We start from the raw sequence: 12,103 nt of genomic DNA, 5'->3' as shown, positions 1-12,103 counted from the left end.
TCATAGCTGTGTCTGGACAAAGGTCCTATCAAAAGTTGTCCAAAGGAGGAGAGAGAAGTACCTGCCATCTATGCACCACTCACAACTCTGACACGTTTGCACACATGCATACCTCTGAGGTTGGGTTGTAGCAGCTGAAAAACCAAACAGGTTGAGAAAAGTGCTGTAAGGAAAGAGGCTGAGAGTTTTAACAAAAGTTTCCAACTACCGTCTCTGACGTATGCAGAGGTGCAGCATTAATCTCCATCATCCTGTTAAAGTTGAGGAAGAATAAAAGAAGGAAGTAGGAACATAAATGAGCTGTTTCCAGAAGGCAATAGTCATTATAGAAGTTATATAATATTTTCTATCAGAAAATGAGGACCAAGGTAATTGGCAACCAGTGACTTGGGATAGACAAGAAGATCAACAGATGAAACAGAAAGATGTGGAGTACAAAACTTTCAGTCTATGAGGCAGACCATAGAGATTCCTCTATGGGACTAGCAGAAGTGAGGCTAGAGGAGTGCACGGGACAGCGGGTTACTTATCTAGGTTTAGTCAAGGTGTCAGCAAGGCCAGGAGAGATGTGATTATGCTTCTGTGACTTCATTATCTCCGTTGCCATGTGAGGGGCCTGAGCCGTGTACTTGAGTGAATGGCAAAAAAAAAAAAAATGATGTTGTGATCCTTTGAGAGAAGCTGCTGTGTCCCCTGAAAGCCTGTGTGAGGGGAGGGAAGCACCTCTGGAAGGTACGCAGTAGGTAAACATTCGTAAGTCAAAGGAAGACAACTCATGGGAACCCTGAGGACAAAGTAACTGGCAACAGCTGTGTCTTTCAGGGTGGTGAGATACTGAACAATTTGCAAGCTCATCTAAGGATCTTCACCAACTGGTGAATTCCAACAAGACACCTGAACGATAAACAAGAAAGATTTGTGAGTAAAAGATAAAATGGTCAGAACCAAGATCTTGTTCTAACTGCACAGCTACTTGCTGTATACCAACCAGCTGTCCAAGGACGACCCCAGAATTTGTTAGAAATGAAGACAATCATCCTTTCCCAAGGGCAAGTCCACTTAACCAGCAACTGCATGTTAATGAGGTTCCCAAGTGATCCCATGCACGCTAAAATTTGAGGAGCATTTATTTAGAAGACTTTACTAATGAGAGGTGAGAGAAGACCATGTTTTGCATTTTACAGTTAATTCAATCTCTGCCTAAATTAATTAGGTGGATCAGACATTTTTAACTACCTTATTTTTAGGGATTCTTGTTTTTTAATTCAAAAATTTATCTGAGATTTTGGCAAATGCCTTACACAGCCCTTCATTACCATACTCACCCCAAATGTGGATGCAATTTAAGGACACTACTTGAAGCTCAACCACAAATCCCAGTTTAAGAGACAGTGGTTATTTTAAAGAATCCAAAGCACTCTTTTTGCAGAATTATTAACTAGAAACCACCTGAATCTTTGTGGACCCAACCTACCATCTGGCCACTGTCTTGGGACATATCAGGATTTTCTCTTAATAAAGACTTTGAAGACTCAAACATATGCTGCACAGTCAGTGCCCTGAGTATAAAGTGTCCTGATTTAAAAACTGCCAGGCAACCAAGTTCAGGTTACCAAGACGACAAATAGGTCTCCCAAAAGTTCATGGAAAATGCAGATTATGAAAAAACATATAGATTTCAAAATTTTTGCACCAGAATAAATTTTCATTCCACTTTACAAGAAATTTTTGAAGTAATCACAGATCATTAAAACTATAGCAGTATAACATTCTTAGTTATTGGTTTCACAAAGTTATAAAACAAAGTTTTACAAAACTATATTTGGAGCAATACTGATAAATACAGACATTTATTCCTTCCTTCCTTCCTTTCTTCTTTTCCTTCTTTCTTTTTTCCTCTCTCTCTCTTTCTTGTTTTTTTTTTTTTTTTTTTTTTTTTTTTAATTTTAGCTCCCCCATATAAAGGGGAACATTCAGTATTTGCCCTTCTGGGTCAGAATTATTTCTCTCAACATGATGTCCTCTAGTTTCATCAATTTTGCTGCAAATGGTAGAATACTGATCTTTTTAAAACCTGAGTAACATCCCCTTGGGTATATATACCACATTTTCATTATCCATTTATGTGTGAAATGGTCATTTTTGCATTCAATTATTATATATAGCCATTGTCTATTTTCCCATTAATCTAAGGTGTTTTTGCTTTTTACTAGTTAAAATGGTTATTTGAAATATTAAGAATTTTTATTGTAATATAATTTTAAAATGTTACCTCAAAAAGTTAAAAAAATCACAAATCACGTTGAATCTGTTAAAAACCAATTAAAATTAAAAAAAAAAAACTTTTTCCAAATGGCCAACAGACACATGAAAAAATGTTCAGGATCACTAGCCATCAGGGATATGCAACTCAAAACCACAATGAGGTTTCACCTCACCCCGGTTAGAATGGCTCACATTCAGAAATCTACCAACAACAGATGCTGGCAAGGATGTGGGGAAAAAGGGACACTAACCCACTGTTGGTGGGAATGCAAACTGGTTAAGCCACTATGGAAGTCAGTCTGGAGATTCCTCAGAAACCTGAAGATAACCCCACCATACAACCCAGCCATACCACTCCTTGGAATTTACCCAAAGGAAATTAAATTGGCAAACAAAAAACGGTCTGCACCTTAATGTTTATTGCAGCTCAATTCACAATAGCTAAGACCTGGAACCAACCCAAATGCCCATCAACAGTAGACTGGATAAAGAAATTATGGGACATGTACTCTATAGAATACTATACAGCAGTCAAAAACAATGAAACCCGGTCATTTGCAACAAAATGGAGGAATCTGGAAAACGTCATGCTGAGTGAATTAAGCCAGTCCCAAAGGGACAAATATCATATGTTCTCCCTGATCGGCGACAACTAACTGAGCACCAAAAAGGAAACCTGTTGAAGTGAAATGGACACTATGAGAAATGGTGGCTTGATCAGCCCTTGCCCTGACTGTTGATGAAAAACTTAATACTTTATCCCTTTTAGTATTTTTTTGTTCTACTTAATACTATTGGTTGAACTCTGTAATTAACACACAATTATTCTTAGGTGTTTAAATTTAACTGAAAAGTGATCTTTGTTAAATATAAGAGTGGGAATACGAGAGGGAGGAGATGTATAATTTGGGATATGCTCAAGCTGACTTGCCTCAAATGGTAGAGTTAGAAATGTGCCAGGGGATTCCAATTCAATCCCATCAAGGTAGCATGTACCAATGCTATCTCACTAGTCAAAGTGATCAATTTCCGTTCACAATTGATCGTAATGATAGGTCTAAGAGTCAAAGGGATCATATAAATAAGACTAGTGTCTGCAAATACTAACTGATAGAATTAAAAAGGGAGAGAACGATCCAACATGGGAAGCCGGATACACAGCAGACTCATAGAATGGCAGAGGTCCTAAACAGCACTCTGGGCTCAGAATCAACTCTTAAGGATTCTGATCTGGCTGAAAACCCCATGAGAGTATTTTAGGCATGGAAAGCCAAGACACTCTGGCAAAAACAAAACAAAACAAACAAACAAAAACAAAAACAAAAAAACACCAAATGAAAGATCTCCGTGAGTGAGATCCCAGTGGAAAGAATGGGCCATCCCTTTCTCTGAAGGGAGGAGAGAACTTCCACTTTGACTATGACCTTGTCTAAATAAGATCAGAGTCTGCGAACTCAAAGGCTTCCATAGCCTTGGCAACTCATAACAAGCACCTAGGAGATTACTGACGCCATAAACAAGAGTGTCAATTTGTTAAGTCAACAACAGGAGTCACTGTGCACTTACTCCTCATGTAGGATCTCTGTCCTTAATGTGTTGTCCAATGCTAATTAATGCTATAACTAGTACTCAAACAGTATTTTACACTTTATGTTCTGTGTGGGTGCAAACTGTTGAAATCTTTACTTAATATATACTAAACTGATCTTCTGTATATAAAGATAATTGAAAATGAATCTTGATGTCAATGGAATGGGAGAGGGAGCAGGAGATAGGAGAGTTGCAGGTGGGAGGGAAGTTATGGGGGGGGGGAGCCACTGTAATCCATAAGCTGTACTTTGGAAATTTATATTTATTAAATAAAAGTTAAAAAAAACCATAACACATAGTAATAAAACTGGGCACAGAGGAGGTGCTCAATAAATGTTTATTGAATAAATGAACAAATGAGTGAAATTGTACACATTTCTCTGTCTGAATTAAATACTTCCTATTGAAAATATGTCCTTAGGATATTTTACTATTTATCAAGTAGGATTTCATAAGAAAAAACTTTTTAAAAATAAATTTTGGACATGTTTTTTTTAAATGTCTTAAGTCCACAGGAATTATCAGTTAAATATTTCAATTGCTTATAAGCATCTAGACATCTCTGAGATTTTGTTGATTAAACTGCAATACTCTGGGCCAGTTCTATAATGCAATGAGCTAAGACTCTGCCTGCAGTGCAGGCATCCCATATGGGCGCTGGTTCTAGTCCCAGCTGCTCCTCTTCTGATCCAGCTCTCTGCTATAGCTTGGGAAAGCAGTAGAAGATGGCCCAAGCCCTTGGGGTCCTTGCACCCGTGTGGGAGACCCTGAAGAAGCTCCTGGTACCTGGCTTCATGTTGGCCCAGCTCTGGCCATTGCAGCCATTTTGGGAGTGAACCAGCTATGGAAGACTTTGTCTGACTGTAATTCTACCTCCCAAATAAGTAAACAAAATGTTTAAAAATATATATATTGTAACACTCATAATGTCTGTTTTGTGTTGAGTATTTACTGTAGGTTAGGAGACAATTCCTTTGGTTCCCATGTCTGTCTGTCTTTATCCTTAAAACAACTGTGTAAGATAGACATTTTTGTCTGTGGTTTGCAAATGTGGAAAGTGAAGTTTACTGACTTGAATAAATTTTTCAAAATCACAGCTAACATGTACATGAAACCTTCATCTAAATTATTACCACACCCTGTATTTGTATCTGCCATGGTAAAGACTGCAAAATCTTTCAAAATAAATTCTTTAGAAATTCTGAAATACAAATTTACTTAGAGTTTTCTAATTACCAATATAAAAAGAAACATTTTATCTGAGTCCTTTTTTCTTCCTACACTTTTCATCCTTACAGCAAATAACCTTTTAATACATAAGATAATCGATCATGATTCCATTCAGCAGATTTTCTCTTTCATAGTGATCTAATCCATTACTGTTTATCAAACATGTAGTGAGACTCACGCCAAGCCTGAAAGCCAAATAAGTTGGCTCATATAGGTTGAGTAAATTCTGTAATTAGACTATTCCTTATGTAGCAGTGAGGAGTTCATGAACTACCGCAAAAAGTCAAGTCCATACATTCCAACTCACTCTCCTGTATGGAACTGAATTCTTTAGAGGTAGCCCACAAGTCAAATTCAGAGGCTTTAATCACAAGACAAATTATGTAGCCCAAATTATATAATAACAACACGGAGTCTTTCTAGGTCAACAGCTAGAAGCACTACTCCACAGTCAATTAATTTTAACAATCTTCTGCATGGCAAATGGGAAAAATAGGAACATTACTGTCAGTGTGTAAAAACTTGCCAGAGGAACGTTTTTAAGCATAGCCTTCAACTCTGGGAGATAGTCTTTGTCCTAATTTTCTTCTAATAATCATTCATGTTATTCACACCACATTAAAAAAAAGGTGTTTCTTTAACTCATCCAATAGACTAAAATGATGAAAGGGGAGAGGAATGAGACGGGGAACAGACTGGCACACATTTATAAACTTTCTCCTAGAAGTTAAAACTCTGATCCCTACAGGAGACCATGATAAGACTGACAAGTCTTTCTCCCATTGCATAATAGTAACAATCTTCTCATTAACATAGTTCTTTATAGAGTTTGCAAAGTACACTAAAGTTTAATTTAATTCTTGTACCAACTGTGGAACTAATAGCACCATTTAAACAATAAAAAACTAAACTTTGGAAGGTTATGCATTAATTGCACTATATAACTAGTTAAGCAATGACATTTTCTAAATTCTGTTTCCTGGACTCTCAGATCTTCTATTGCCTGCTGTTTGTAATACCACAAATGTTTAGTTTGAACATGGTAAGTATTGTGGATTTGTCTTAGAATTTTTTTACATGGTTGTTCCATTTGTACTTTGACTCAGGTAAACAATGCATATTGAGCTCTAGTGAGGTTCAATGAGCACAAGGATGCCAAATACAATCGATACATAAAAAAGCCTTCTCATATAATGGAGGAAGACACAGAGACCATCAGCAGAGAGCTAGATCAGAAATGGAGCAGGCTGGACTTGAACTGGCACCCATGTGTGCCACAGATGGAGGCCATATCATTTGTTTTCCCAGATCCAAGGCAGCTAATAGAGTATCTGAAATGTAATGTACTGGAGTGAAACAGATATTTTGAGATTTGATGATTATTTATAGCCCCTGTCTCTTCCACTGAGGAACAGTTTTTTTTTTCTTTTCTTCATACGCTTTATTGAACTCTTTAACTTAGAGTAGGGTTAACTATATGATCATTAAGTAAACTGAACATAGATCTTTGTAAAAATTAAGAGTTGGAATGTGAGAGGGAGGAGGAAGTGTGGGTGGGAGGGAGGGTGGAGGGGAAGTGTCACTATGTTCCTAAATCTGTATATGTGAGATACATGAAACTTGTATAACTTAAATAAAGTTTTAAAAAATCCATGCAGGTAACATAAATATGTAAGATTAATAATGAAGTCATTGAGTCATACAATAAAAATTCAATCATTTAAAAAAATAAAATGAGAACAACAATAACAAAAAACGACACATAGACCTTTAACTAGAACCCAAGTGACACGTTAACTTTAGTAAGTATGTATTCCTGAAAATGTGTCTAGCTTTACAAATGTAACAACTGTGCAAATCTCAGATTTTGGGGTTATTTTTGTACTAAGTACAAAATGATTAACCTACAAGCAAAAATATCTGGTCAAAGTCATAGATATTTTACTTGCAACAGGGCTAATGTCATTGTTTCAATTATGTTAAAATGTGGATATTTATAATTCTTAGAAATGCTATACTTTCCCATCTAAAATCATTTGTTGTATAAGAAAGGATAGCATAAAGTGAAAGATTCAAGTAGCTGCACAAGTAAAGAGAGAAGCTCTGCTCAGCCGGATGTGCGGCAGTAGGCAGTGCCACCTTAGAACGGCTCCAAACAATCACCTGGAGGATGGGTGGGGTCTGCCCTTCCCTTTCCCAGTCCTTTGATCCAACAGGAACCTTTCATTTGACAGGTGAGGACAATAAAACACAAAGGTTGGGGCTGGCGCTGTGGTGTAGTGGGTAAGGCCGCCACCTGCAGTGCAGCATCCCATATGAGTGCCGGTTTGAGTCCCGGCTGCTCCGCTTCTGATCCAGCTCTCTGATGTGGCCTGGGAAAGCAGTGGAAGATGGCCCAAGCCCTTGGGCCCCTGCACCCATGTGGGAGACCTGAAAGAAGCTCCTGGCACCTGGTTTTCAGATCAGCGTAGCTCTGGCAATTGTGGCCAACTGGGGAGTGAACCAGAGGATGGAAGACCTCTCTCTCTCTTTCTCCTCTTTCTCTCTCCTCTCTCCTCTCTCTCTCTCTCTCTCTGCCTCTGCTTCTTTGTAACTCTTTCAAATAAATAATTGTTTAAAAAACAAAACAAAACAAAAACCTCACAAAGGTATTGGCCTCTTAGAATGTTCCCAAGACCACACTCAAAAGAAGTTCACAAATGGAAGTCTATTCCATTGCCCTTCCCACTGCTGCACTCGATTGGGATTACCTGGTGAAGACCTTAGCTATTCAACTGACACCATTCTTGGTGACTAGATAATGCTAGTAGAAGTAATAGACAAAAATGTGCACTGTGTTGAGGAAGATACATAATAATAAAATAGACAAAACAAACAGCAGATAATTAGTTGCTTTGAAAAGGATTAAAGTTATTTCCAGGACATCTCTCTCTCTCTTTCTCTCTCTCTCTCTCTCTCTCTCTCTCTATATATATATATATATATATGTGTGTGTGTGTGTGTGTGTGTGTGTGTGTGTATTACTGTGGTCAGGGAATTACCCTTTAGGAAGTGTCATCAGTTGAGCCCTGCATGGCTGCTTGTGAAATTGGTGGAAAGAGAGAAAATGAATTTACAGACAAACTGGCAGAAAAGCCCTAGTGTGACATGAAATGTGATTGTGGTGAGGACATGGAAGGAATCAATGACAAGCTCTGCATGCTTACATCAAGCTACTGGCTGAGTGGTGGTTCCAGTAACTCCAGCAGGAGCATGGAGAAACAGGTATTGATAGAACAGATCAAGATTTCTATACTGATACGCCAGCATTGAGAGGCAATGGGTTAAACCATCGCCTGCAATGCTGGCATCTCATATGAGTACCAGTTCCAGGCCTGGCTGCTCTGCTTTTGATCCAGCTCCCTTCTAATGTGCCTGGGAAAGCAGCAGAGGATGGCCCAAGTTCTTGGGCTGCTGCTCCCGTGTGGGAGACCTGGATGAACCTCCTGGCTCCTGGCTTTAGCTTGGCCCAGCCCTGGCCATTGTATAGCCATTTGGGGAGTAAACAGCAGATGGACAACCTCTCTCTCTCTGTTTTCCCCCTCCCCTGTAATTCTGTGTTTTAAATAAATAAAATACATCTTTAAAGGAAAAACAATTGTATATTGACTCTATAAAGTTTGTGATAACTAACAGAGTGGGCGAGTACAGCATAGATGGTCATAGGGATTGAGTGCTATCTAGGGGCTGACATTGTGCCACAGCAGGTAAAGCCACTGGCTGCAATGCTCCCATGTGTGTGTCTGTCTCTCTCTTTGTAATTCTGCCCTTCAAATAAATAAAATAAATCTGGAAACAATGTTATCTGGAGAAATTTAATTGCCTAGTGGTGGCTCTGGTCTGATTTCAGAGAACTTTGTGATCCCACAGACACAGTTAAAGCAGGGTCCTGTAAAAGGATGTGGCTGGGAGCAGGCTGAGATGAAGACAGGGGTGCAAACGCTGGGCTATTAATATAGTGGAGAAGGAATACCTCATTGTGGAATGAGGAGTTTGGACCTCTGTGCAGTTCACATCAGGATCTCAGAATTCCATCAGGATCTCCCATGTGAATGGCAGGGGCTCAGGCAAGTGAACCATCATCCACTTTCTCCCAGGATGCATTAACTGGGAGGTGGATTAGTCCCAGAGCGGCTGGGACTTCAACCAGGCACTCTGCTATACATGAGGGCACAGCAAGGTACTCTAGCCTGTCGTGCCACACATCCTGAATTGCTGTAATTTTTTTTTTTTGACAGGCAGAGTGGACAGTGAGAGAGAGAGACAGAGAGAAAGGGCTTCCTTTGCCGTTGGTTCACCCTCCAATGGCCACCGCGGCCGGCACACCATGCTGATCCGATGGCAGGAGCCAGGTGCTTCTCCTGGTCTCCCATGGGGTGCAGGGCCCAAGCACTTGGGCCATCCTCCACTGCACTCCCTGGCCACAGCAGAGAGCTGGCCTGGAAGAGGGGCAACCGGGACAGAATCCAGCGCCCCGACCAGCCTCTATATTTGTGGGTGGGAAACTCTGGTTTTATGAGAAGACACTGGCACTCTAACTCTTGTGTACTTTCTTTTCTTGAACTAGGAAAACTTCTAAACTCTTCTTGCTTCTGTTTCCCCTTCATCAAGTTAACGTTCCTCAAGGCAGGTCCTACACTAAGCCCACCTTGCCCCTTGCCTTCGGTCTGATTTACTTCCTTTTCCTACAGACACAGGACAGCGTCAGCCCTGACCACTCCATATTACAATTGCCTGTGTACTTGTGGCTGTATAATCTTTTAGAAGGCAGGGACCATGGGTGTCTTATTCATTATTATGGGGTCACACTGAGCACACCTAAAATCATTTGATATCTATGTGTTCAATATATATTTGTGGAATAAGTTCAAAGAATTTTTTTTCTTCTAGGATAAGGACCTGATTTATAGTTCAATTTGTAATTCTAAACACAGTGTAGGTGCTAAGAGAGTATTTAGGGAATTATTTAACGTTGAAATATATTCTCTGCTTTGCACTATATGATCTGGATTTACTGAGAGTGGGGTTTCCAGTGAAGAGCCTTGCTGCTGGCCCCATGTAAGCTTTGGTTAAATTTTAACTATGTCTACCCATGGATACTACTTCCATGTCATGAAGGCAAACATCTAGAGTAATACACTCACTAACCACCTCAGTTAAGTGTGTTTTTGTAAATTAACTGCCATAAACTCTCCTGAATTAGAGCATAATCCTGCAATTGAAATATGCAGCAGGATTCTGCAACTTAGATCAACAGATTAAAAGTCTTTGTATATGTGTATATGTGTATCTTTCATAGTGATCAAATCAATATAATACCCTTCATTTAAAATATTTGCCAAGAGAAATATTTCATATTTAAATATCTGCCTAGACATAATGAAATGTCTTGAAAGTAGGACCCAAACCTAAATATGAAACTCATTTATATTACATATACACACAGCCTGAAGGCAATTTTATGAAAAATTTCAAATAATTTTATACACAAAGCAAAATCTCATGGTGTAGAATTTTCCACTTCTAATATCAAATCAGTATTCCAAAAAATTCAGATTTTAGAGATTTTATATTTCAGATTTCCAGATGAGGCGTACCCAGCTCACAGGTCTTTGGTTCTTTCATATACTTTGGGACATTATCCCCATACCACTTGGAAATGCGATTTAGAATTAACTAGATTATAGTAGTAAACATTTTAATATGTATGTTTCTTATAGTAGAACGAAAAACACAAAATCATCTAAAACACACATTCTATTAAGTACAGATGTTTGTAATTACCTTCTAATGCATACTTCATATCCAGAGCAAAAAGGGTCCACATAATCTCAGCACTAACTTTTCCCATGTTCAGCTCTTGAGGAAACCTAAAAATGAACATATTTTGTTAGTGTATCAGAAAAAGAGAATGTGTCTAAAAAACAAAACACCACATTTTACATATATAACTCAGTACTTGTTACCTGGTTCATATACACTTTTATTTGTGATAATTATCAAGAAGAAATTTCATAGATGGATAAAACATTGCACACTGGAGTGCAGTGATGAGCAATTATCGGTTGGTGGGAAAATGGACTACTCTGTCCGAGCCAGGACTTCAGTGAGATGTGGAATGATGAGTGTTGTGTCTGAAGAGCACCTGCAGTTTTATCAAACACTCCGTCTTCTTACGTCTCAATTTGGAGTGTAAGTCAAATGAACGTGAGAAGCAGATGCCATAAAACAGCAAACATTTCTATTTCGCGTGTATCCCTGGGCCACTTTCCTGAAGCAAACTTCAGAGCTTCTATTCTCTATGCACTTAAAGTGAATTATTTCAAGGGAGATTCTTCACTCCCTCTGGCAAAATAGCCCATCGTGGAACCATTGGTCGGTACTTCAGAACTCCCAAGCAGGTCTGTGTTTTAGAGTCAATAGCCTTAGGCAGACAACAAGAGTCCTGTTGCTACTTAGAATGTATTCTGTTTGCATGCGTTTTCAATTTCATAACGAGGATTCTAGCAATACAAGCTCAGTGAATAAGTTTGACAAACCTTTCCATTACACCGCAAATACTTTATGCCAGAATGTAAAAGTAAAAGAATGTTCTGTTCTAATATACACATTGATATACAGGCTCACATTTTACATATACACATACATTCACATGTGAGCAAAAATAGATCTGCCATTTGTATATATTTTTCATCCAAATCTGAAGAGCAATAGAATCATCTATAGAATAGAAAGTGTTACCTAATAAACTATGACCTGCATATGGCATCGAATAAGAGCAGACCAGTGACATACATAGAACTATTTTAGCTCAGCTTTCCACCAAAAGCAGGATGTGTTCCTCAATGGCCCTTACTGACTGTGATCTATCAGCCCCTCATACAATGTCAATCAATATTTTAAAACTTAAATGCAGATGCTTTTCTCTTTCTCAGATATTTAAATTCAAAACTCTATTGTGATCAGAAAAAATTAATGT

At 38.7% G+C, this 12,103-nt stretch overlaps 1 protein-coding gene across 1 annotated transcript in view; it reads right to left on the bottom strand.

The window, feature by feature from the left end:
* The window catches only part of UNC13C (unc-13 homolog C), a 645,143-nt gene that overhangs the window by 221,820 nt on the left and 411,220 nt on the right, over positions 1-12,103 (bottom strand). Inside the window, exon 18 of the mRNA XM_017348010.4 lies at positions 10,909-10,994. Coding sequence (XP_017203499.3) covers positions 10,909-10,994 — 86 coding nt within the window. The remainder of the gene's footprint in view (positions 1-10,908; positions 10,995-12,103) is intronic.

This window comes from Oryctolagus cuniculus, chromosome 12 (assembly GCF_051225735.1).
Source record: "Oryctolagus cuniculus isolate XC-2025 breed Fujian yellow rabbit chromosome 12, ASM5122573v1, whole genome shotgun sequence".
Classification (NCBI taxonomy): Eukaryota; Metazoa; Chordata; class Mammalia; order Lagomorpha; family Leporidae; genus Oryctolagus; species Oryctolagus cuniculus.
This window is presented reverse-complemented; position numbering and strand designations above follow the sequence as displayed.